Consider the following 25,838-nt stretch of genomic DNA (forward strand, 5'->3'; position numbering starts at 1 on the left):
ACAGTGTAAGTGATGGCCCATTAGATGTACTGTAGACTATCTCGGTGTTTCAATCTGAAAAGGACACCAAGGATAAAAAGGGCAGATTTACAGGTTCCTGTTCATTCCTGTTTGTATTACTTAGCCAATCTGTATTGTTATATGTTGTATGTCGTATTTATATTTTGCAATATTTTGCATATTAAAAACAAAAACAAAAAAGATAATCAATCTCCACCAGCCTGCATGGCTTTATACCGTCATAAGACGGATCATTCTAGAAGACAGAATGTTGTCCAGGTGAGACAGTTTGCGGTTGCGGTTTCAGCTAGCTGGAGACCTACACTGTACAGAGAAAGTAGAGTAAAATGAACACCTGGAAATGTCTTGATAGCCTACTAGCCCCGGTACATTTTATTCGGGAGCGACCGCTGCTTTGCGTAGGATCGGCCTCGGTGGTCTAACAGATTTTACAGAGAGCAGCAGCAGACTGGAGCAGACAGGACAGTCATGATGGTGAGCTTCAACTTCATTTGGTTCAATATGTCAGACTACTGTTACTACTACTACTACTACTATTACTACTACTTCTACTACAAAAACTACTACTACTATTACTACTACTACTAGCTAACGTTACCACTACTAACGTTACTACATTTGGCCAAACCGACGCTGGACCAACTGCTAAATTATCGTGTTCTGTATCAATTTGTTATAATTCGAGCTATCGTTGGCTAACTTGGATATTGGTTTGAGCTAGCTAGGTTAGATTCAAGTACAAATTTTGGTCGCACAAGTCAGCGAATTCTAGTTGGTTGTAAGACATAAGATTTAAACCCTGCCTGTCTGCCTGTCTGCCTGTCTTCCTTGCTGCAAACTCAGGCCAGTAGCTGTCCTCTCTTACAAGTGAGTTACCCCAAGTTTATGTTGGTTGTAAAACGCACGTTTTAAAAGCTCTCTCTCTCTCTCTCTCTCTCTCTCTCTCTCTCTCTCTCTCTCTCTCTCTCTGTCTGTCTGTCTGTCTGTCTCCCCCTCTAGCTACCTTTTTAGATTGAGACCCTGCTTCCTTGCTGCAAAATCAGGCCAGTAGCTGTCCTCTCTTACAAGTGAGTTACTCAAAGTTTATGTTGGTTGTAAGACGCACGTTTTAAAAGCTCTCTCTCTCTATCTGCCTGTCTGTCTCTCTCCCTGTCTGCCTGTCTGTCTCTCTGTCTGTCTGTCTGTCCGTTTGTTTGTCTTTCTGTCTGTCTGTCTGTCTGTCTGTCTGTCTCCCCCTCTAGCTACCTTTTTAGATTGAGACCCTGCTTCCTTGCTGCAAACTCAGGCCAGTAGCTGTCCTCTCTTACAAGTGAGTTACTCAAAGTTTATGTTGGTTGTAAGACACACGTTTTAAAAGCTCTCTCTCTCTCTCTCTCTCTCTCTCTCTCTCTCTCTCTCTCTCTCTCTCTCTCTCTCTCTCTGTCTGTCTGCCTGTTGTCTGTCTGTCTGTCTGTCTGTCTGTCTGTCTCCCTCTCTAGCTGTGTTTTAGATTGAGACCCTGCTTCCTTGCTGCAAAATCAGGCCAGTAGCTGTCCTCTCTTACAAGTGATTTACTCAAAGTTTATATGTTGGTTGTAAAACGCACGTTTTAAAAGCTCTCTGTCTCTCTGTCTGTGTCTCTGTCTGTCTGTCTGTCTGTCTGTCTCCCCCTCTAGCTACCTTTTTAGATTGAGACCCTGCTTCCTTGCTGCAAACTCAGGCCAGTAGCTGTCCTCTCTCACAAGTGAGTTACTCAAATTTTATGTTGGTTGTAAGACGCACGTTTTAAAAGCTCTCTCTCTCTCTCTCTCTCTGTCTGCCTGTCTGTCTCTCTGTCTGTCTGCCTGTCTGCCTGTTGTCTGTCTGTCTGTCTGTCTGTCTGTCTGTCTCCCTCTCTAGCTGTGTTTTAGATTGAGACCCTGCTTCCTTGCTGCAAAATCAGGCCAGTAGCTGTCCTCTCTTACAAGTGAGTTACTCAAAGTTTATGTTGGTTGTAAAACGCACTTTTTAAAAGCTCTCTCTCTCTCTCTCTATCTCCCTGTCTCCCTGTCTGCCTGTCTGTCTCTCTGTCTCTCTGTCTGTCTGTCCGTTTGTCTGTCTGTCTGTCTGTCTGTCTGTCTGTCTGTCTGTCTGTCTGTCTGTCTGTCTCCCCCTCTAGCTACCTTTTTAGATTGAGACCCTGCTTCCTTGCTGCAAAATCAGGCCAGTAGCTGTCCTCTCTCACAAGTGAGTTACTCAAAGTTTGTTGGTTGTAAGACGCACGTTTTAAACCCTGTCTGTCTGCCTGCCTGCCTGTCCGTTTGTTTGTCTGTCTGCCTGTCTGTCTGTCTGTCTGTCTGTCTGTCTGTCTGTCTGTCTGTCTCCCCCTCTAGCTACCTTTTTAGATTGAGACCCTGCTTCCTTGCTGCAAACTCAGGCCAGTAGCTGTCCTCTCTCACAAGTGAGTTACTCAAATTTTATGTTGGTTGTAAGACGCACGTTTTAAAAGCTCTCTCTCTCTCTCTCTCTCTCTCTCTCTCTCTCTCTCTCTCTCTCTCTCTCTCTGTCTGCCTGTCTATCTCTCTGTCTGTCTGCCTGTCTGTCTGTCTGCCTGTTGTCTGTCTGTCTGTCTGTCTGTCTGTCTGTCTGTCTGTCTCCCTCTCTAGCTGTGTTTTTAGATTGAGACCCTGCTTCCTTGCTGCAAACTCAGGCCAGTAGCTGTCCTCTCTCACAAGTGAGTTACTCAAAGTTTATGTTGGTTGTAAGACGCACGTTTTAAACCCTGTCTGTCTGCCTGCCTGCCTGCCTGTCTGTCTGTTTGTCTGTCTGTCTGTCTGTCTGTCTGTCTGTCTCCCTCTCTAGCTGTGTTTTTAGATTGAGACCCTGCTTCCTTGCTGCAAACTCAGGCCAGTAGCTGTCCTCTCTCACAAGTGAGTTACTCAAAGTTTATGTTGGTTGTAAAACGCATGTTTTAAAAGCTCTCTCTCTCTATCTGTCTGCCTGTCTGTCCGTCTGTCTGTCTGTCTGTCTGTCTCCCTCTCTAGCTGTGTTTTTAGATTGAGACCCTGCTTCCTTGCTACAAACTCAGGCCAGTAGCTGTCCTCTCTTACAAGTGAAGCCATGTCATTCACCTGGAACTGTTGGGAGCCAATGTGAGTGTCTGTGTGTTTTATTTATCTCATTCCATTTAATGTAGTGTGTCTTCTAATGTAAAATGGCTCTTTGATTGTCTTGTCAGCCTTCCCAGAAGTTGTTAATCTTCCTCTTGTTAAATGTTTTCCCTTCACCGGCTCTTCTGGCATCGATAATGTTAGAGGACGTGACTGGGATTCAGGGGCCGGATTCACAAAACCTTCAGAAAAAAAATCTTCTCAAGTGCCATTTTTTTCTTAACTTTAGTCTTAATTAAAAAAAATAGGAAAAAATGATATTCTCAAAAGCAGTTCTTAGAAATTTTCTTAACTTTCATCTTATGTTTCTTCATAAGAAAACACTTACGAATAAATGGTATTCTTGAGATGAATGTTCTCAAATTTGTTCTTGATTTTTTTCTTAACTGTAAGACAACCCTTCACCTGTCTTAAAATTCCTACAGTGAAAAGGTAAGCTTCTAATTTCATACTTTTAAACTAATTTTAGACAATTAGGTTATAGTTCAAAGTCTCCGTAGGTTCCCTTACAATTAACATTAAGATTAACATTCATTGTAAAGCTTTATTTAGTGTAGGGCCAAGTAGGCCTCTGTCTCATGTTTATTGAAAATAAGCTAGCAAATTTTACAGTTACCAACAGCAACCAATGTTTAAATCTTTTCATATACTTCATCAGTTGTAGTTGCCCTAAATTGGTTTTTCCCCAATTGTTTTGTCGATGGAAGCACTTTGTGTTGCCTCCTAGCCTCAATGGTAGTAAGCCTAAAGTCTATTAACCATAATTAATTCAGGCCCTATTTTGAGAAGTTGGAAGTAGGAAAATTAAAGAAATTCGTAAGAAATTAGACTTTTACTAAGAAAATATTGAGGAACTCCTTCTTAAGAACTTCCTAAAATGTCCTCTTATGTCATTTCTTAAGATCTATCTTACTGTAAGAAGACCTTGGTGAATCCGGCCCTGTCAGTGCAGCAGCAGGCTGGACCTTTACCTCCTTTACATTTTTAAACTTACAACAACTTTATACTCATTCAACCAGTTAGGTGACATGTTGTTGTTCATAGTGCCTCATTTTTTTTTTTCATTTTGATGTTATCTGTTAATGTGTTATTCACAATGATTTGTTCTACTGTTCTGTGTAGATGCGTAACAATGCCGTCCAGAAGCTGAAGTGCTTCCGCTGTGAGATGAGGACTGACTTTGAGTACCTCCCTTTTACTACCTGTTACCTTGTCTTGTGCTGTGCTGACGTGCTGTATGTTAACAGCTAGCAGATGTTCTGGGGATTGGAGCAGTCTGGGATGCACCTGGACTTTGACAACTGGCCAGATAGCTACCAGTCGGTGCAGAGGATCAGCCGAAGCCTGATCGATCTGCATTCACGGTTCCCTGTCCTCCTTCAGGCCCTTCTCCTCCACCTCCACCTGGACAGGTATATGGCTCTCTAGCCTCACATCACCTGTCTACCTCATTATTGTCTATATTTAGTTTGCACATAGTCAAGGATTTATTTGACTAATGATTACTTTTGTTGTACAGTGGCGAGCGCTTGAGAGGGCGAGGGCTGCAGAGGCGGCTGTGGTTGCTGAGCTTCCTGAGATCCAGTAAGTCTCCTTCATGGCTTCAGCTCAATCAAACTACAACCTCAAAATAACTGAAACTTCTCTCCAATCAGTGGATTTGCATTTACTTCCAGATGACTGAGCTCTTAACTAAATCTCATCTATTACAGTGCGCACCAACAGTACAGAGGGACCATTAACCTCGCTGCCAAAGTTGCTGCTTTGCACTTTGCATTCCAGATAAAGGAGTTGTAATTCTTTCATATCTCCTACTCATTGTTTCTTCTTTGATTGAAATAGGATCTTCTAAAAGTAATGCTGTTGTCTTCTCCTCCCAGGGAGAGGATGCCAGGCTCACCAACTACCTCACTGTAGCTGGGAAGATGATTCTTAGTGGCCTGGCAGAGCTAAACAACAAGGTAAACAACACTTCATGTGACAGTTGTTGAACACAACAAAGTTTGATTCTTTACATTCGTACAAACACCGAGGCGTATCCAAGTTTGTGATCAAAATGTTAAGAAATTCTACACTGTTTTTTTCAGTTTTTTTCTGTGCAAGCAACTCAGATTTCCTTCGTTCAGCTTGTGAATTACATCAGCGAGGAGGGAGAGAGGAGGTGGAGCTCCTGAGTAAAAATCCAATAAAAATATATTTTGAACTCATCTGTAAATTGTTTTATGTTTTATTGTTGAGCCAGTCTTTTGAATGTCCCATTTTATAGAAATTCCAAATTTCTCTATTTATTTACACGTATGATCAAAGAGGGTTAATGAAGACATTGTTAAAATTTGAATGTGTTCGAGTGGTTAAATTTAAAGTTATTGCATTTTCAAAAATCACTTGTGTGATGTCAGTAGTTTGATGACAGGCTGGCACACAAACAGACACATTCTCACACACACACACACACACACATTAAGAGAAGTACGCTGTATATGCACTATTTATTTTTTTGATGAAGAGACTCCCGCACACGGCTTCAGATTTGCAGTTAAAACTTTTAATATGACGTTTTGGTCGTCAGAGTTTCATCAGGCGTACTTATTTTCTCATAACACCAGAACGACTAGGCACAAAATTTTCTTATCACTCTTTCTCTTCTTTCCATATGTCTGTTTTAAGAATGATAAAAAAACACATTATACTTGGTCAAGAAAAGCTACAATGAACTTAAATGAAGGAACGCCTTGATACTCAAAATTGACCAAACATATAAAGATGGCAGCCTCTGGGAGTGATGTCATTCTGAAAATGAAAAATATACTGACATCACACAAGGTGGCCGCCATCTTTACACATCTGCTCCATTAGTTTTACCAAAGTCTGGTGCGATGCTTTGCTGCGCATGGTCACTGTCAAATACACTACTACATACAGTAAATCAGCTCACTGGTAACATTGGTCCCTGCTCTACAAATCACAACCACTCACAATAAATACTTTATTTCACCATGAAAAATAGACGAGATCTCAATATACAATAACAATTTGTCGATCCATATTTCAATATTCTCAGAACTTTTTAATGTCTGTCATCCACTGGATTCAAATGTACATTCGTCCGTCTTTTGTTTACACTGTTCAACAGCTTTCCATTGAAAATGGCAGACACAGAAAAATAGATTAGCACATTTCTCACAAATTGTAACAAAGTTTCAAATACAGTACAGCACAATGGAAAAGAAAACATTCTTTGGGTTTGGTGGGTGAGTTCGTCGATGTAAATGCCGATGTGTAAGCTCTCCTCCACAGATGCAGTAAATAAAGTGTCCAAAAAGCACCTGCCATTTGTCCGTCGGTTTATGTTTCAATCAGTCAGTCACACCGGTGGCTTTGAAGTGAAACCCCAGGTGAGCCTCAACTTCAGTCTAATGTGCGCTGAGAAAAACAAACCTGTCCAGCTGATAGGCCTTTTCTCTCTTTCTCCGTTTTCATTTATTCTTTTTGAACCTCTTCTTTCATGTTTAGGCTGACACGTTCCTGGGAGAGTTCAGCATTAATGGAGGCTTGTTTTCAGCTCTAAGTTGGAGCAGCAGGGTGGTGATGGGTAAACGCAGGTCGTATACTGTATACTGAGCATCCCAAAAGCTTTGTGTATCTAAGATATGCCCACCTATCAGTCCTTTTGAAATATATGTGTAGGATGTTTGAGGTCACAGGATGCTTAGCTCCCCTCAACAGTATAGCTGCTTCCTTCACCACCATTACACCACTTGTATACAGAGTACGCCTTCTGCTTTCTATGGACATTAAAAGTATTGACAGAGTATATATATATATCAGCAGATTCTCCACTGAAATATACAGAAGTGTAAGCTCATTTTTCTCACACCCTGTCAGCAGCTACACTCACCTTCTCAACCACTGCTACACTATTCCAGAGGAGCAGTGAGGCACAGTAGAAACTGGGTCTTTAAAGCCCCGTAAAGAAATAAATAAATGCCTATACATGATATAGGCTTGTGCCCTCCTGTCTTCCTTGCTCTCCCCTTCCCATAGAACAAAATAGCAGCATCATTGAATAGCTACAGTTGGAGTCATATAAATCAGTCGGGGTATTTAACATTTTTTGGCGTTACACCTCAAACTGAAGGAACCCGTTCTGTCAACTGAATCACGGCATAATCCGCAACTATCTATATCTGTCTATGTATCTGTCGTTTTGTGCGGCAGTGCCAAAGCTCACAGCTGGGGGGCGCTTTCGTGTAGCTTAGCTGTGAGTTGCCTCGTGCACGGAGCAGTTCTGAACTGAGGCATGTACAACGGGGAAAAGCCACATGCTGACGCTGGCAGCGGCTCGCTCGAGTCCCCAGGCCCAAGTAAAGGGTGCGATTCCACAGAACAGTCCTCTCTGTTCACAACCACATTTTTAAGCAGCTCAGTCGTCGTTTCCTCTTCTGTCTCCTCCTCCTCTCCGTCGCTCTCCCCATCCTCTGCCGGATAGTCCATCCCTAGATAATACAAGTCCTTCTCTTCTCGCACCCCCTCGTCCTCCTCTTGTTCGGACGTTTCGGAGAACTCCTCCACAGAGTTGTAGGAGCAGGAGCGCCGCGGGTCGTCCGCCTCCCCGCCCCGGCAACTGTCCAGCTCCCACAGGCCTCCGGGGAAAGATCCGGAAATGTCCGAGTTGTTGGCGGAGAAGTTTCCCTCGTCGCTGGAGCTGCTGCCGCTGCCGTCCTTGTAGCGGAGGCGAACGGGCTGCTGGTCCCGCTCTGGATCGGAGAGCAGCACAGTGGCGTAGGTGACCGATGACTGGGCAGAGCTGTCGGCGGTGCCAGGTGGGGGATCGACCGGCTGTACCTCACCTAGCTCTGGGTCTGAGGCTGCCAAGGTGTCCCCACCCAGGAGCCCCTCGCTGTCCCTGGACTGGCCTGGAGCTAGGGAGACGGCTAAGGCGGTGGCCGGGTCTGGAGCTAGGGACACGGCTGGGGTTTGGACCAAGGCGGTGGTCAGAGCTGGGAGGTCAGCCTTGTCCACTATGACGGCTTCTGAAATGTTCTCAGAGGGCAGCAGCAGCGGCCAGGCTGGCAGGCCCTCTGGGAGTCTGAACAGGTGGTCAAAGGCATCGGCCTAGAGAGAGACACAAACACACATGTAAAGGGCAAGTCCTAACAGGAGTGTGCAGTCTGTGTACTGATAAAAGATTCAATAAGATATCAACAACAGGACAGATTTCAGTAATGTCTGTAATCATCACTGTGTCCATTTTGCTAAAACCTGGCAAGAGGGATGGTTGGCAGGTAAACTGACATTCTCCCCTTTTTTCCCCTCAAAGGATGAACTGCCAATTTTATGCTATTACCACCTGAGGGCAGCATTGCAAACTGCTTGCATTATACAGATGTAGATAAGGAAATGCTTGCTAGATTTACATATTTACATATTTGCTGGACTACAGCATGTTGTGTAGGCACAGAGAAGAGTTTGTACATTAGGATTCCATCTCAATAATGAGCAAATTGGCAGACATAAAATATTAAAAGGTAACTTATTATATTATTATATATTCTGTAAAATTACTCTAGGTCTAATATGAATAGGCATATGCTGTAAAGTTTCACTCAAATTAAATCAATCACATTAAATAGCAAATCTGAATGAATTGAGTGAATATTGTATTTTACTCAAACTCAAGGGCAAATCAGAAATGTAGTTGACCCTGATCCATAATGTAAGAAGGCTCTCTGTAGTGTCACTGTGTTGTACCTTTTTGAAGTCCAGCCCTTTGGCCCAGGAGCAGTTGTTGGGGTTGGGAACATCCTTCCACACAAACTTCTTCATCCTGGGAACCAGACACAGCAGATTTTCAGTTTGCATCCCTCCATCTTAAAGCTCCTCTTCTTTTCCCTTTTCTTTCTCCTCTTATCTCCTCGTCTCCCATCAGCCGAGGTCAAGTGTAATTAGACCCTTGTGGCTTGTTAAATGTCACACTCCTAATTTTGCATGGTCAATATCTCCCTGTTCCCTAAATTAGATCGTCACGATCCACCTCAGTGATTAACATCATTTATCATCTCTTGCAGGTGTCGGGGTAAAAAATAATTTTACTATACACTGACAGAATTTCTATCAGGGACAGATGACATTTTTGAATTTGAAAGAACACTACATATTACACATCTGCATGTCAGAACGTATCCCTTGTAAGTACCCTTATTACTACTGTTACTAAGATATTTGTATATTCACCTGAATTGAAGGTTTACATGGTTTTCTGAGCTGACCAAGTTTTCTGACCTTACTGCTCATGAAACCCATTCAAACACATGATATAACTTTAATGAGCATCATTCTGTGTACTCTTACTGGTTTTGGGAGAGGACCAGAGTGACGAACAGAACGATGGAGAGGAAGGTGATGATCATCAGCAGCATGTAGGCTGCAGGGTCTCCTCTGGTGGCTATAAGAAGAGAAGAATACACATTAACAAGTGTCTTGCAGAAAGACTATCTCCAATTCAGCCATTTCTGTTGATTCATTGCAACTGTATGCTGATATTGTGCCAGCAAACATTTTGATGTTGAATAGATATTGATACGACAGCGTGCACATAACCTGCGTAAATATAGCGCCAAAATTGTTTTCTGTGAAATGTTTGCTGGTTTATTTGCATTTTTCAGAACCCTACCACCAGGACAAAAAACATTAAAAATATATTGGAGTGTCATGACACTTATTTCCTTGTGGAGATTCAATGTTTCTGCTGGACTTTTTCCAATTAATCATATGAGGTAATATACAGGCAGTGCTGCAATGTTGCTCAACTTTGTTAGAAAAACGTACCCATAGTGAACGCTGGCTCCCCTTCTCCATCAGCAAACACAGGGTACAAGTAGAACTCATACTCCTCCGAGCCAAAGAAATCACCTGTGAGATGATACAAAGGAATAAGATTTCTTTTTATGGCATTTCAGGAAAGACAGAAAGGAGATGGGGCTGATGTGAATGACACTTCAGAGCCAGTTACCCCTCAGATAGACGGTGCGGTCGGTGTAGGGAAGCCTGGCCCAGGTTTCCCCACTTTGGCTCTGCCGGCGGTCAGGGTCCTGCTGCCTCTGGGCCGCCCACTGGACCACCATGGCCACAGGGACAGAGCTGTTGTCCAGCAGGCTCCAGGACAGAGACACACAGGTACCGTTGATGACCAACACACGGAACGACCGCACACAGTGACCTGCAGTGCAGATGGAAAGGAGTAGAGTGGACTGAATAGACCAGAATTGTTTACGTAGCTTAGCAGACTCTTCTCAAGCTACAACTCAGGTTATTGTGTCACATTAACCTTCATCTTTAAACATCTACGCCAAATATTTGACACCCACACCACAACAATCTTTTTCATCTCTTTGGTTGTTTATATATTTAGTCATTATTTGTGTAGAGGGAATTCTCCAATGGACCTCCATCATGGTGCCAAATTTGAGAGATAGAAAAGTTAAGAGGGGAACTTTTCTTTATCTCTTTTTTTTCTGACTGAGAGCCCCTCCCTTCCCCCAAAAAATCTCACAATATTGATGGAAAAACATTTTTATTTTTATTTTATTTATTTATTTAACCTTTATTTAACCAGGAAGTCCCTTGAGATTAAAATCTCTTTTTCGAGGGAGACCTGGCCAAGATAGCACACCATTACAAGGTTACAAAAATTAAAAAATGGAACACGTTAAAAACAGACAAGGGACAACAGATACATAATACAAAATCCAGTTTAGGAATAGCAATTGCACTCTTCAGTTACAGTTTTTTATCAGAGCTTTGAACTCTCCCAGGGAGACAAAATCATTAAGCTGTAGTGTGTTCTGAAGGTTATTCCATGACCAGGGCGCAAAATAGGAGAAAGCTGCTCTACCAAGTTCTGAGCAAATCCTGGGTACCTGGTAGAGCAGCCATCTAGTGGAGTGAAAATCATAATAGCTGTTGGTGAGTGATAGGAGATTACACAGATATGAAGGGAGTTTACCCAGTATGGCTTTGTAAATAAAAATATACCAATGCTGCTGTCTCCTTAGGCTTAATGAAGACCAGGAGACCAGATCATAAAATACACAGTGATGTGTACGGGACAATGAGCTGGATATAAAACGTAGAGAACTGTGATACACAGAGTCTAGGCAGCGAAGTGTAGAGGAGGCAGCATGCATGTAAATAATGTCCCCATAGTCTAGAACACTTAAGAACGTAGCCTGTACAAGTGTTTTCCTAACTGCTAAATTAAGGCAGGCCCTATTTCGATAATAAAAACCCAGCCTAACCTTCAGTTTCTTCACTAGGTTCTCAATATGCACTCTAAAAGAGAGCCTGTTATCCACCCAAATACCCAAGTACTTGAAGGATGATACTCTTTCAGTTGAGTCCCCTCCTAAGGTATGAATGCCAACATTATCTGAGATCTGGGAGCGAGCTCTGGAAAAGATCATGAATTTGGTTTTCTTAGCATTAAGAACCAACTTTAGACCATACAATGAGGCCTGCAGCTGTTGAAAGGCAGTCTGGAGCTCATCAACAGCCTGACTCAGAGAAGAGGCAACTGAGTAAACTATTGTATCATCTGCATAAAGATGCACCTTCGCTGTAAGCATGTCCTTCCCAATGTTATTTGTAAAAATAGAAAATAAGACAGGGGCTAAAATTGAACCTTGGGGGACTCCCTTAGATATCTCCATGAAGCTTGGCTTGTGACCATCTGTATATACACACTGGGTTCTATCTGCAAAGTAGTTCCTGAACCACTCTATAGCCTTGTCACCCATACCGACATCACTGAGTCTGCCTAACAGCAGCTCATGGTCGGCAGAATCAAATGCCTTAATTCAACAAACAGCTTTCCCGACAAAAGATGACAAAACTGGCCTTTTTATGGAAAACCCATAAACAATTTACCTCTGCCAATTAGCTGTTTAATGAAAATATCTCTGCATTATGAGTGATGGGAGAGAGACACACACATACACCCACATGCATGCACACACACACACACACACACACACACACACACACACACAGCCCAAACACACAAGCACCTCAGTGTATTACATGGAGTACTGTCATTAAGAGCTCAGCTAGTGTTATTAGAGTGCTTCTAACAACTTACTGCACTGAAGCTAATGGCTCCTCTACTATCTGGGCTTTTATGGGCTGCCCATGACACATGTTTTTAGTGTCATGCCTTAATATGTGGCTGCTATTGGCTCTCATTGAATGGCAGCCTACCTTCGAAGCACATATTCTCCTGTTCGTTCCATTAGGCACTGTAGCATTAGATTTCTCACAGTGGCTAATATGATGACTAAAAACTAAACTAAAAAAAATGACAAATGTTAAAAAAAAATAAGTCTAATACATGGAGAGGTTCATCAACCTCAACAATGCTTGCCAAAAAGGCCTTTCTGAGAAATAGGAGGACACTGACAGAAAGGAAAAAAGTGGACCACAAAATGAGTGGACTTTGTGGTCTTTCACTACCCACTCTCCAAGACAGAAGAACTACACTGTGTAGGGACTTTGCACAGAGCCTTCTGGACTCCTCCTTCAGGAACTGCCCCCCCCCCCACCAGAGCCCAAATATCCAACCGACAGACCAGACAAAGCACACAATTACTGATTCCCAAGACGTGCACTGAAAGATACAGGAAGTCACCCATCCCTTTTTTAATAAGACTCTTAAAAGAAAAACTATAAAATAAGGTTCAATTACCATGCTTTTATTTTGACGTGTGCATTGTAAATGGTCATGCATTTCAGTTTTCTAGATGTAAAACTGCCATATGAGTGTTAAATAAAAACTTGAACTTTATGTCCAGTCGGATGTAGGGGTTCAGTTCAGTTCACTTATGTCTATCACATGTGCAGTGGCAGTTTCACCTACTTTAATAAAATATATATATATATATTTTGCACATTTTACCTCCAGCTCTAATACTGTTCACCTTATTTTCTTTCTTAGGAAAATGACATGATGTTAGAGCCTGTCTAACTATTTTTAAAAGTGTCCTCTGAGCCATAATCCACCTAAACTGGGCAAATAACTAGACAGTGCTATTGTGGACTATTGTCCCCTCACTGTCTCATCCCACCCTGGGTCTACATGCTACAGATCAGATCAGATGGTTGGCTATTGTATTAATTACTGCAGATGTAGTTCTTGTAGAGATTAGACTGAGGACATACTTGCTGCACAGCTGCCCTGTTGCTCCAGCACCAAGAGAAATTGTTTGGATGATGCTGCAGAGAGATGCATAATGTTTCTTCACTTTCCCCCACCCATCCTACAAGAGCTGACTCACGCTTGGGCCTCCTCTCCAGTGTCATGTTGATGTTGTTAGCGGAGCTGCCCAGACTGTTGTAGGCCTCCACGGTCACGGTGTGGACTTCCTGGCTCCACTCAAAGCTGTAGGAGGTTGCCAGCTCTATCCGCTCCCTGGTCACAGCGCCACCAGAGGCCTGGTGCTGAACTACAAATCCATCCACACAGTAGGAATGCCCCGCTACTGCGAGACGCTTTGGGGAAAGAAGGGGGAGACCAACACATTATAAATATTTTTATGGACATTCATGGCTGAAACTGAAAATGTATATTTCACATTTCATTTTGTGTACCTCAAATAGCAGAGTGACATTGGTCTGGTTTCTGTACGGATCGTCCTGAAGAACTCTCCAGAAATCGGGACCATGCTCAGGAACTGAGGGGGAAACACACAATCACATTACACAACAGCTTTTACTTCCGTGTTAACTGACCTTAGAGACGATGGTGGAGGTGATGGTATGGGAGAGTGTGTATAAATGTGTGTATCCTTTGCCATAAGAGCTAAAGCCAGGAGAAGGTCAGATATGATCATAGCCACCGTCAAAAGGTTACATCAGCCGTAACCTGCATCTCCTCAGTGTTTTCACATAGAATCAAGGACTTTTCACAAGTGAAAAGGTTGTGCTGGACTGAAACGAACGGTAGTCTACCTCTGCTGTTTTGGGGTGTGGAGTAGACAGATTCGCTCCAGTCACTCCAGTAGCCAGTGCCGTCGGTGTGCATGCAGCGGACTTGCACCACATACACACGGCACATGTCCGGCACCGCAACCTCCGCCCAGGAATCCCGCGTTGGACTCTGGACCTGCAAGCATGACATTTTTCTCAGAATCTCGTTTGGGGCCAAATCAGACGAGGGAAAATAAAAAAATTGGCATACACATCTGTTCCATCCGTCTGTCCAATTTACCCAATCACAACGGAATCATTTAGAGTAAATACAGACAAGAGGAGGTTGTTGATAGTGTGCTTCCAATTTCCTAGAAAATGATTTAATCAGAGGATAGAAGTGCAATCTCATACCAGCTCATGTCAGCTCATGTCAGACTGAACAGGTCATGTCGAAGCATACTCCGTACATTTAGGAGACGGGAGAATCATTTAACTATAGCAGCTGAGTCCTGGACCCTTGTGCTCGCTTACTTGTTTGTTCCTTTCGTTCTTAAAAAGGTCAATATCAGTGGCAGAGGAACATTTTAGAAAGCTTTCAACTTGGCACTGCACTGTCAAATAACAAATGATTCCATGCCATCAATATTATGGAGGTCATCATGTATTTACAGCCCACACTTTTTGGTTTTAGAGAAGGGTCAGCTAAATGACATCTGGCCAAACCCTTCCTATCAAAGCTCTGGTTGTTAATAACAGACAAGCTTACCTTCCACTCTGGCTGGGCTCTCACGGTGGAGGGCGAGTGGTAATGAAACTGACACTGGAGTCCTTCGATGGGCAGATCCGGACGCTCCCATGTCACCAGCAGGACCCCACTGGTCTGGCTCACTGCCTTCACATTAGTCGGTGGGTGGGGTTTCACTAAAGGGGAAACAGCATCGGAGAAAACCAAAGAGTTAGAGTCAGTGTCACACAATCGCACAAATCCCCATACTTAAATACTAGTTTAGTCAGTACAGTTAGCTGCTGTGGAACTTCAGATGAGCATTACCATGGAAATAAGTCCCAACTTTCTGCTAACTTCTATGGCAAATCATGAAAATTGCATGACAGACATAACAGTTGTAACAAAGGAGATTATCATGATAGTGCCAGAAATGTCCTTTCTACCCATTAGACTTCCGTCAAGAAAGTAATCAATATCTTCACAATCAATAGTTGAAGGTGCCCTTGAAACATACAAGCCTGTCCCTATGAATGACTAACAAAGTGGTAATGGTTCTTTTTAAAGATCAATACCCATTTGTCTTAAAAATTGCGCTTTGGCCATTAGAATTACAATTCTCAAAATATACCATTCAGTTTTCACAGATTCTCCAGAATATCTCAACTCACAGCTCAAATCTTAAATCCTTTGGAATACAGCAGGAAATTGATCTAGGCAAACAAATTCTTTAGGTGTCTCCAGGTGGTAATCTAATTTTAAGACTCACACATGAAGCAATCATAACTTCCATGGCAACTCATGATCACAGTTCTATGACAGTCACCATTGGTGATTACTACAGTTTCCCTTTCTGGCCATTCAACTTCTGTGGGGAAAGTAACCAATATTTTCACAATCAATAGTTGAAAGTGTTTCTTTTGAGCGACATTAAAATTATCAATGCATTGTGAATGACATATTGACTTTTTTAAAACAAAACCCATATGTTTAAATACCATTCTTGAAGAATGGTGTAGTGGAGAGAATGTCTGAACCCGTTCATTTCACACATTAAGCTGATTCTCCATTCTAGAGTGACTTACAGTGAGTGAGCAGGCCGGGGTTCAGGGTCTTGCTCAAGTACACTTGACAGGACACATTGGCTTTTGTGGGAACTGAGTCTATGACCCTCTAGCTAAGGGACAGTCTCTCCAACCCCCAGGACATCCTGCCCTGTAAATCCTATTGCTGAATGTTTATGTAAAGGATAGACAAAAGGCCGGGTTCCCACATTTCAGCAAGCTCTCCGTCCCATCAGACTGAAATCAGCATGACAAATCATCACATTCTGTTTCTCTCTCTGTCTCTCTCTGTTTCACACAGTGATTCCTCCCGGCTCACCGTGATCCGTGGGTGAGAGGTAGACGGGTCTGGACTTGATGGGGCCCAGGCGGGACGGCACCTCCAGCCACAGCTTGTAGCAGTTCATCCTCAGCGGCTGAATGGTGCAGGTCCAAACCCTCTCCACCGACTGGCATGCCGCCTGCCCCATCTCCCCCACCTCCTCCCCCGCCCTCTCCCGCGCCTCCATCACATCGCATGGCAGGTCCGCCCACCTGCGGTAAGAAGAAATGTGAAAAGTCTAATCGATATGGTTGAAATGCCAAATTCCCCATCTCTATGCAAGAGATGGAGATTTGAAGAGGGAAAAAAATGAGGGGGAGAGAAGGAGGAGAGTGAGTGAAAGAATGTCAAGGGGGGGTGTTGCACAAGAAGCCTCAGCGGGACACGTCACTTAGTAAAAATGAGCTATCAAACATGTCTAAACATTATCTCATTCCTTCTCTGCCTTACAGTTTGGTCATCAGTGTGTTATTTAATTCAAGATTTTCAAGCGGGGGTTTAAATTTCTATTGTTCAAGGAGCAGAAAGATGTATGAATCATCCCATTTTTTGAACAAAAGCAAACAGAGACAGGCAAACAATGATAATGAGGCCTGGAAAAGTAGAAGTAATGCCCTTCAAAGATGATTAAGAGACTGGCAAAAGAGTTTTATACAAAATAAGTTCCAAGTTCCAGCGCCATATTTTGTCCTTTGTGAAATCCTTACAGAAAAAATATCACAAACATACAGTCATATAAATATATCACACTCACTTATATAGTTCAATTTTCAATTAAACTTAGGTTAGACATTTTCTGGCATCACTTCAACACTGCTGCGCTGGATACTACGGTTTCCTGGGTGTGTCCAATGAATGTGTTCACTGGTATGTTCAGTTAATTCAAAGTTTTCAGTGTGTTGAGTGAATTGAAATAAGCTGTACCAAACGGGGTATCTAAGTAAAATATTTCTGTAAGGTGTGTTTACCTGGATAAGAAATTGAGCTTAGTCCACTGCATGTTTCTCCAGCTGCAGGCCATAGCGTTAATGTCTCCATTGGTCTTGCAGCTTATATCAATGGCAGCTCCTGGAAGACAGAGTGACAAACACCCACGGTCAGGAAAACACAACCACAGCATGGGGTTCCTGAGTTTACTTGTGCTGGGATTATTTTGGTTCACATTGTGACTGTTGCTGTGCCACATCTCTCCTCTCTTTCCTGCGTTTCTCCACTGTAGTGTGCTAAAAATGTATGCAAATACAAAAATGGGAGGTGGACTTCAAGCTGCTTCCTGCAAGAAAATCAGAACTCCAGCACTGATGTTTGACGACCACTAGTATAGAGCATGATATGATATGATGCACTATGAACAAAATACAGTGGTGGGAACTCGAGTCACATGACTTAGACTCAAATCAGACTAATTGCTTGAGACTTGACTTGATGCATGAAGAGAAGACTTGAGACTTGACTTGGGTTCTGGTGACTTGGGACTTGACTTTGACTTGAAAAGGTTTCTAAAGTCTTGACAAAAGATCTTGTGTTTGTGTAAATGACTTGAAAGTGATGAGATTTGTTCCACCAGATGACTGAATTTAAAGAAGTTGAAACTCATTATAGAAATCAACTCATGATGCTCTTACCAAGTTTTTATCCTATTAAAATCATATTGCATTGAAAAGTCCTAGATATCTAGTTTTCTTTAAGATATTAAATTGATACTGGACTTTTGATTTGTTCTGACTTGACTTGGTAATCTACATTTAGACTTGACTTGAGACTTGTGCCTCAAGACTTGAGACTGACTTGGGACTCAAGAAACGTTGACTTGGTCACTCCTCTGACAAAATATAAAACAACATGGTTCAAAACAACTTCAGTTAAAATGGGTAACCATCATCAATGCACAATGTAAAAAAAAATGTATGGCTCAAAATAAAATTACAAGTAACAAAGTCAAATAAATATAAAGTCAAACCGTACATTACATTTTGAAGTGAACATTGTTTTCTTTTCTCCCAACCTGACATATAACCATCAGTGTATAATATTTAGATATATAATACACCATCACTGGTGCATCAGACCTCACCTTCCACATAGATCTGGCTGTAGGGGATGTTCCACTCCTGGGTGCACTGCAGCAGATCATACATCCTCTTCTCTGATGGACGCACCGTGATCTGGCTCACCTGGTGGGTTTGAAAGGAACTGGTCTGATCCACATGCTGTGTACTGCAACTGTGCGCTCATGTACATGTACCGTGCTTTTTCTAAGACGTCCCAGAGAGGAACACACAGAGGAACTGAGCAAAGCCCTGGAAGGAGTGCTATTTTACCCATTGGTTGACGGGCCTGTACTGGCTGTGGTGCAGCTGGTGGTTGAAGTTGAGCATCCAGACGGCGGTGCTGGCGTTGGTGCTGCGGTTGTTGAACACGCAATACACCGTTACGTTCTCCCCGGGGCGCACCACCACTTTCTCAGGGATGTAGCTCACCGCTGCAAACAAGTACAAAACCCAGTCATGACATGTAACTGCAACGTAACTTTTTTTGATATATTTTATTGCAGTTGGCAGTATCTCGTTCTTTTATGAATCATACTTTAACTTGAAATCTACAGTTTTTTCATTAAGTTTTACATAATTTCTTTCCATGTAGCCTACAGATAAGACAAAGCAGGAGAGGGATGAAGAAACAACCAAATGACAATGGTAACAAAAGGGGAAGAAAACGAACGCATTCGATCAAACCGCACCTGAGTCACTCCCATTCATCCTCAGTGTCAATCTGAAGTTTCACAAAAGATGACAAAGTTTTGTTTGTTTTTTGTTTTTTTGGAGGGAACTTTGCCAGGGATTTTGGGTGACTAATCCGTCTATTTTGCTATTGTTTATCGTGCGGTTTGACTGCTGTCAGATTGTCAAACGGTTTGAACGCGAGGGCCGACGCCTCACCACCTCGTCAACCTGTAGCCCACCAATTGGTTGCCATAGAAACATCAGCGCAGAGTCTGCACCATGAAAAGGAATATGACTAATCAGCAAAACGGGGAAAAACTCAATGTCATGGGAGAAATTCTATGAATCACTTTCAAGAAGAGAAAACATTCAAAGAAAGTGAAATGCCTTTTCATGTTGCCTCATTGGACAAACTTAACAACAACTAAACACTTCCCAGCCAAAAACACACCATTAAAAAACACTCTCATATTATTATTTTTATCTTTCCCACATAACATTAATTAGCTTTGCTGTCTTTGGAAGGCTTGCTACCATCAAATGAGGCAGTAGACTCAGTGAAGCTGTGTCTCACCTCAGTAAGATCGCAACCTCTGCATTGATTAGTCATCATGACACACACACACACACACACACACACACACAAACACACACTGCCATTTGCCCCAGGGTGACTCAACGTGATCAAGACTGTTCCTTTACAAATTCCATGAGTTAAAAGGTTCCTCATACGATGCAGATATACTTTATATAAACAAGTATCTGCAAAATACAGAAACACAGATGTACTTACACACATACAACACATGAACACTCACACACCCACACACACCCACACACACACACCCCTATTGTAACGGCAAACACAAATCAAGGCAGGATGCCAATCAGTCCTGCGTCAGAGACCCACAGACAGGGATACTCCCTTCTGTTGTTTGAAAGCCCTGAGGCTGACATGAGGTGATAAGTCAGCCAGAAAACAGTCTGGTGTTCCAAAGCAGCCTAACAACCAGTCTACATGAACAAGTCTCGAATGGTGTTAAAAAGGGTCACGTGTGGGAACGTGTGTGATAATGATTCTCAGTCTCAGTCTCACCGGTCTCATTATTTTTAAACACTGCTGTTAAGGTCTGATGTCTGTATGGACGGTTGCTTTGTTTGCCGCTGCAGAGGAATTTCTACTTAAAGAGCCTGGCTCCATGGACAGATACGCTGCTGATGACAGGCTCCTCTGCTTTGAAGCCATTGTGTTTTATAATTTGTAGGTGGTCATTAACCTTGAGACTGACCCCTGATTCAGACTCTATTGAGGTCAGCCATGCTGGAATGAGTTTTTTGTTAATGGCTCAGGCTAATGTGTGTGGGCTGGTAGGGCCTGTTTCATAGTTTAGCACCGACACCCCATTAAATCTACCTGGGAGGTAATAGAGGTCAATGGTTGAATCCGCCACAGTCAGTAAATAAATCTTGTCTGCAGACTGATTCAGATAAAATGGTACTACACTGGTAGCAGTTGGGACTGTTGAAGTAGGCTATGTTAGCCAGACACGACACATTTTGAGAGTGAATCTGTACTCAGGCAAGTTAATAAACTGAACTACAAGTACTGTTGTCTTCTATTCACCAAGGGCCTTCACATCTCAGCCAGTGAAAAGCCTAAACCCACTGACCAAAAAAGCTGCATTCACTTAAGAATCAATTACAGCAGACTCCTCTATGTAAACAGCTGTGTGTAGCTGTGGAATAAGCAGGACAATGTACAGGGAGATGCTCATTATTGCAAAATAAGCTCCTTCAGTGGCTTTACTTGATTCACCCTACTGGGGCTTATTTTGCAATAATGTCCGGCTCACTGTACATTATCCCGTACTCATCATCGGTCACTTTTATCACAGCAAGTGTGCTGTCGACAATTTTACTATTGCAATTGCAATTACTGCGCAATTGCACATGACGTTTATATTACAAAGGAGTTGCCCTTAGCATATCAGGGTGGTTGATACACAAGACAATTTCTGGATGGGTAATGCTCCCAGATACAGACATCAAAGTGAGACACAGTAAAAACCTGTTCAAATGTTTCTTGGCAACGAGATGTTTCAATGGGACTGAAGCCATAATGCTGAGGCAGCACTATGGGCACAGTTACCCTGTTACTGCCTTTGGTTCTGTATATATTCAATCCTTGTCTGTAGCGCAGTAGCAGTACAACAAGTGGGACTTTCATATCTCTATGTAAGGGAGTAAAAAAATCTGTCGCAACCTTGCAGCTCCTCCAAGGTGCATGAAACAGAAAGAACTGAAAGAATGAAAAAATCCAGCCGCTCTTGTATGTCCTTTGTAGTTATTAATAGATTTGTTTATTTATTAATTTACTTTTAATTATGGCCTATTCTGTCCTCCACACTCCTGGAGAACAACAGACAAAACTTTAATATTACCATACATCTATCTCTGTGTAAGCAGTTGGAAGGGAAATGTTCTTACTGTCCAGGTAGATGTGGTGCGGTTGGCTCCAGGCGCTCCAGAGAGGAGGCTGGCCGGGGCCAGAGCAGCGGGCCTGGATGGTGTAGTTCAGCCTGGGCTTCAGGTCCAGAGACACCCTGGGTTCTCCAGACACAGACACAATCTGAGGAAAGCAGAGAGGCACACACACACAGGCACACACAGACACAAACAAACAAACACACACACAAATACATCATATTGACTTGAGGATAATTGGGCAAGTTGTTATGAGCCTGGAAAAGATGACTCAATTGAAATCCATCATCGCCGCATGAGTGTGGCTGACGGAGGACGCTGCGGTGGTTTGGCCTCTTGTCTCTGCAGCCATAACTGACACCTTGATGGCCTCAGTTCAAAACCAGCCTCCAGCCATAATCTTTATCTACTTCTAATACACTATGTGCACACTAACTGAATATTACTGCTGTCGTGATTTCAGTTTTTGGCAAAAAGCGTAGGTTTTTTGAGAAAGTTAAATGACCCTTGGGAAAATCATTCAAAACCCCTTACAGGCATCGTATACAAAAGCTGATTCTTTGGCCATACAAGGGCAGTGATACATGGTGCAGTGATGTAGTGCTAGATGAGGGTGTTTCTGTTCTGCTCAGCAGAGGTGAGTAAAACTGTGATCCCACCTTAAATGCATATACAGTAAATGTTCAGCTACACTAGTGGTGTTGTCAGTGTTACTTGGATGATGTTCCTGAAGGAGACAGTGGATGTGGATAACAATAAGTTTAAAAATTGTTAAAAACAGATGAATGATATACAGTAGAATCTCACTATTCCAAACTTCACATTCAAACTAATTGAATAGACATAACAAACTGTACATGGCAACCCATAATAAACAGATATGTATGGAATATCTGCCTGTCTACAGCATGTTTCATATTTTGAATAATTCATCTACAGCTTTTGCCGAAACCTGATACATCTAGTGACTTCTTCGTTCTTCGGGTGAGCACCCCAACTTATATATACATATATATATTTATATTTATTTATTTATTTATTGGTTGCTGCAGGATCTTCTCTCACTGAATAATCAATCTAAATATTTCAGTCAAATAGTCTTGTTTCCCAAGGAATTGTGATTAATAAGGTTCTAATTAATAGTTAGATAGGTGTCTTGTAGATTCTATAGGTCTATAGCATGGGTCTCAAACTCGCGGCCCGCGGGCCAATTGCGGCCCGCGAGACGATATTTTGTGGTCCCCACCTTAATATGAAAGTTTAATGTTAGTGCGGCCCGCGAGTTTTATATGGATGGCACTTTACAGTATTGTGTGCGGAGCTGAACGAACCTACCAATCACGGTGGGGTATATGGCTCTCGGGGGTGGGACATCGACCGGGCTTGATGCAAGCAGAGAAACATTTCTCAATGAGTGAAAGTTACAGCAGCGTTGCCATGGAGAGTTTTCTTCCGTGCCTGGCTGGCTGCCTCGTTTCTATTGGGCACACGCGGACATTCGTCCCAGCGCGCTGCGTTCACAACACTTCCAAAAAAAAGTTTTTAAAGTTGCTGCCCAGCGGGACATTATACGTATATATGTCTCTCTCTGACAAAATAAATCAAAGTGATGCGTACGCGGCGGGATAAAAGAAAAGTAAGGAACTCAATGTAGCCTAATGTAGTCTGCAGTCACATAGCGACACCTGTCCGTCGGCGATAACAATCCCCGGTAACCCGGACCAATTATAGGGTCGCACCGTTATTTGTGGGTCATTATTTTTTATTTGCATCGCGCTATTTGCATTGCCTCACACGATGAACACTACATATATTTCTATATGATGTCATTTGTTTTTTTTGTTTCTATGACTACTGCCAGGTCTCTAGCAGCAAGGAGTAGGCAAGAGAAGCCATGTTCAGAAGAACAGTTCATGTTCTTCAATGTTCCATTCATGTTCAGGACAATTCATATTCAGAAGAACCCATTGAGGTCAAAGAACTGTTAATAAAGACGTTTAAATCTTATTTTGTGTTAAAAAATAAAAATAAAGACATTTGAGAAGATTGGAATTTTTTTAACAAAGCTTTTCTTGTGGAATACCTGATGCGGCCCAGCCTCACCCAGACTCTGCCTCCAGCGGCCCCCAGGTAAATTGAGTTTGAGACCCCTGGTCTATAGTCTTACTTCTGGTTGCATCATGAAGCTGAATGAGACTATAAAATCCTTACCAACTGTATTGCGTCAAAGGAATACTTCTACTGGGAGAGGTAAATATTGAATGTGACATGATTAAACATAATCTGTGTAGAATTCTCTATAATATTTATGAATGTCATAACAAACTTATATTCTGTAGCACGTTTGAGGTGCTTTCTGTTTCTCAGCGGATTGCATTATTTCCCCTCGTTACTTTCTACGCATAATTTGCATCTAGTGGAAAGGCTTTCTAGGCAAACTATAGACCAAACAAAAGCATGAAGCGCATTATTGAGGCTACTGTTTGTACAATATGACTCACTTTTTAGATTGTAGCTAGAATTAGATATCTAAAGAACATCAAATTACGTGACTGCCAGTGGGTGTAGTGGCAAGTGAGAATCCTACGATGCATCATCTCCTATTACTGCTTAGTTTTTAACTGGTTAGTATTTACCTGCCAGACTGGATGAGTGCTGTTGGAAGAGTATCGGACCTCATAGCTCAGCGGACCAGTGCCAGACTCTGATGGGTCATTCCAGTTTACAATCAGCTCAGCCTCAATGGTCTGGGTGTGTGTCAGATTGACTGGAGGACCTGGTTTCACTGCAGAATACACACACAGACACATGCACAAAAACATAGATTAAGTAAAGATACTCTCAAAAACAAACGCACAAACATAAAAACACATGCATACACAAACATATCCCACAGCCAAATCAATATACAAGTGGCATCAGACAAATTACACACAATACACGTCATAACAATCATAAAGCCACTCCATATCTTGAGCCTGCTGTAATATCGGTTAGTATTTTCAAAAGGTTGCTGAATCCTATGGAATATTACAACAGCCGCAAAAGGATCAGAGGATTAAGCTTACTGTAAGACCCATTCATTTACAATAGTTGATGAAGGCTCCATCTACAGTATGTGGGATTTGAAGATCCATTGTGTGGCCTTGAGGTCACTCATCAAACCCTTCTGTTTGTTCTCTGTTAGTATTTACAGCAGGGCCAGTGATTTACTGCCTCAATATATGACATAACAGTACATCTAATAGTGACAGTTGTTGTCGTTAAGCTTGTCATGATGCAATGAAGATCAATATTTGTCTGGCCCTCATGCCAGGATCATCAATATTTCATAACTGAATCAATCACACCTTGAGCATACAGTTGATGAATAGCATAAGGGGCACATAATCCCATTTCTCTGCTGGCTGTATAGCCAAATTCACTTTACCTGTTGGTCTTTAGATTTATATGAAGTCTCTGCACTGAAATGTCAATGAACTGAGTGACTTTTGCATCATGCCGTGTAGCTTGGAGTTTTTCATTTTTCTATGAAGCGTCTTTATATTTACTGTCATTCACTGAAATGAGACATGCTTAGTTTGGTAGCCCAGAAAATAAACAGAGATGTCTCATTATGGTACTTAGTTATGGTGGAGACAGCAAGAGATAACTGAGTCTCATAATAACATCAACATTGTCTGCTGGGCGAGAGGAGATTAATAAGCATTATCAGTAATTCTTTAACAAAGCCTTAGAGATTACTCCATGGAAAAGAAAGGCTTTTAATTCAGTTCTGAGAGAGAGGAGAGACAACAGTGATTGCATTCCTAACATGATATAGCAGAAGGCAATTCAGCATGCAAGTGGTAGCAAGTTGCACTATGCTGTAACCTCCTTTGATTAAAAAATTATTAGGATGATTGGGAAGTGCTGCAAAATTCATCAAAGCTATTTAGTATTATCCTTCATTAGGAAGGTTGGATTCACACAGGGAAAAAAGTTGTGGAAGCTTTACATTTGGAATGATGAAGGCCAGTACTGGATTTACATAGGAACAAAAGATCTGGATTGTAGTTGCAGAGTGAACAAGGGGAAACATATTTGGGTAACACAGGGTTACAGATCAGCTTCCGCTCTTGTGTCAATGCAGCCAGAGGTTTGGTTGAGCAAACAGCACAGTATGGAAAGTCCTTCTCTATCACTGTGGAGATCTCACAGCTTGGATGTGCTTGCGTGCACACCAACACACACACACAGACACAAACACACACACACACACACACAGACACACACACACACACATCAGGCCATAGCCCAACTGCTCTCAGCTGTACTCCAGTCACGCCTGCCCTTGTCAGCTGAATAAGACTAAGAGTTAGAGAAGTGAATGTACCACTATCACTTTATCTGTCCAGATCCATCACTATA

General features: G+C 42.3%; 1 protein-coding gene across 1 annotated transcript in view; it reads right to left on the bottom strand.

The window, feature by feature from the left end:
* Positions 1–5,635: 5,635 nt before the first annotated feature.
* lepr (leptin receptor) overlaps positions 5,636–25,838 on the bottom strand; it is a 30,805-nt gene continuing 10,602 nt past the window's right edge. The window contains exons 7-21 of the mRNA XM_071905289.2: positions 24,065–24,213; positions 21,432–21,573; positions 18,543–18,703; positions 18,296–18,395; positions 17,190–17,289; positions 16,219–16,433; positions 14,878–15,032; positions 14,151–14,304; positions 13,791–13,873; positions 13,478–13,691; positions 10,162–10,368; positions 9,978–10,061; positions 9,501–9,594; positions 8,901–8,976; positions 5,636–8,264 (exon numbers count right to left, since the gene is read on the bottom strand). Coding sequence (XP_071761390.2) covers positions 7,377–8,264; positions 8,901–8,976; positions 9,501–9,594; positions 9,978–10,061; positions 10,162–10,368; positions 13,478–13,691; positions 13,791–13,873; positions 14,151–14,304; positions 14,878–15,032; positions 16,219–16,433; positions 17,190–17,289; positions 18,296–18,395; positions 18,543–18,703; positions 21,432–21,573; positions 24,065–24,213 — 2,822 coding nt within the window. The 3' untranslated portion in view covers positions 5,636–7,376. The remainder of the gene's footprint in view (positions 8,265–8,900; positions 8,977–9,500; positions 9,595–9,977; positions 10,062–10,161; positions 10,369–13,477; positions 13,692–13,790; positions 13,874–14,150; positions 14,305–14,877; positions 15,033–16,218; positions 16,434–17,189; positions 17,290–18,295; positions 18,396–18,542; positions 18,704–21,431; positions 21,574–24,064; positions 24,214–25,838) is intronic.

Source organism: Centroberyx gerrardi, chromosome 9 (genome assembly GCF_048128805.1).
Source record: "Centroberyx gerrardi isolate f3 chromosome 9, fCenGer3.hap1.cur.20231027, whole genome shotgun sequence".
Lineage (NCBI taxonomy): Eukaryota > Metazoa > Chordata > Actinopteri > Beryciformes > Berycidae > Centroberyx > Centroberyx gerrardi.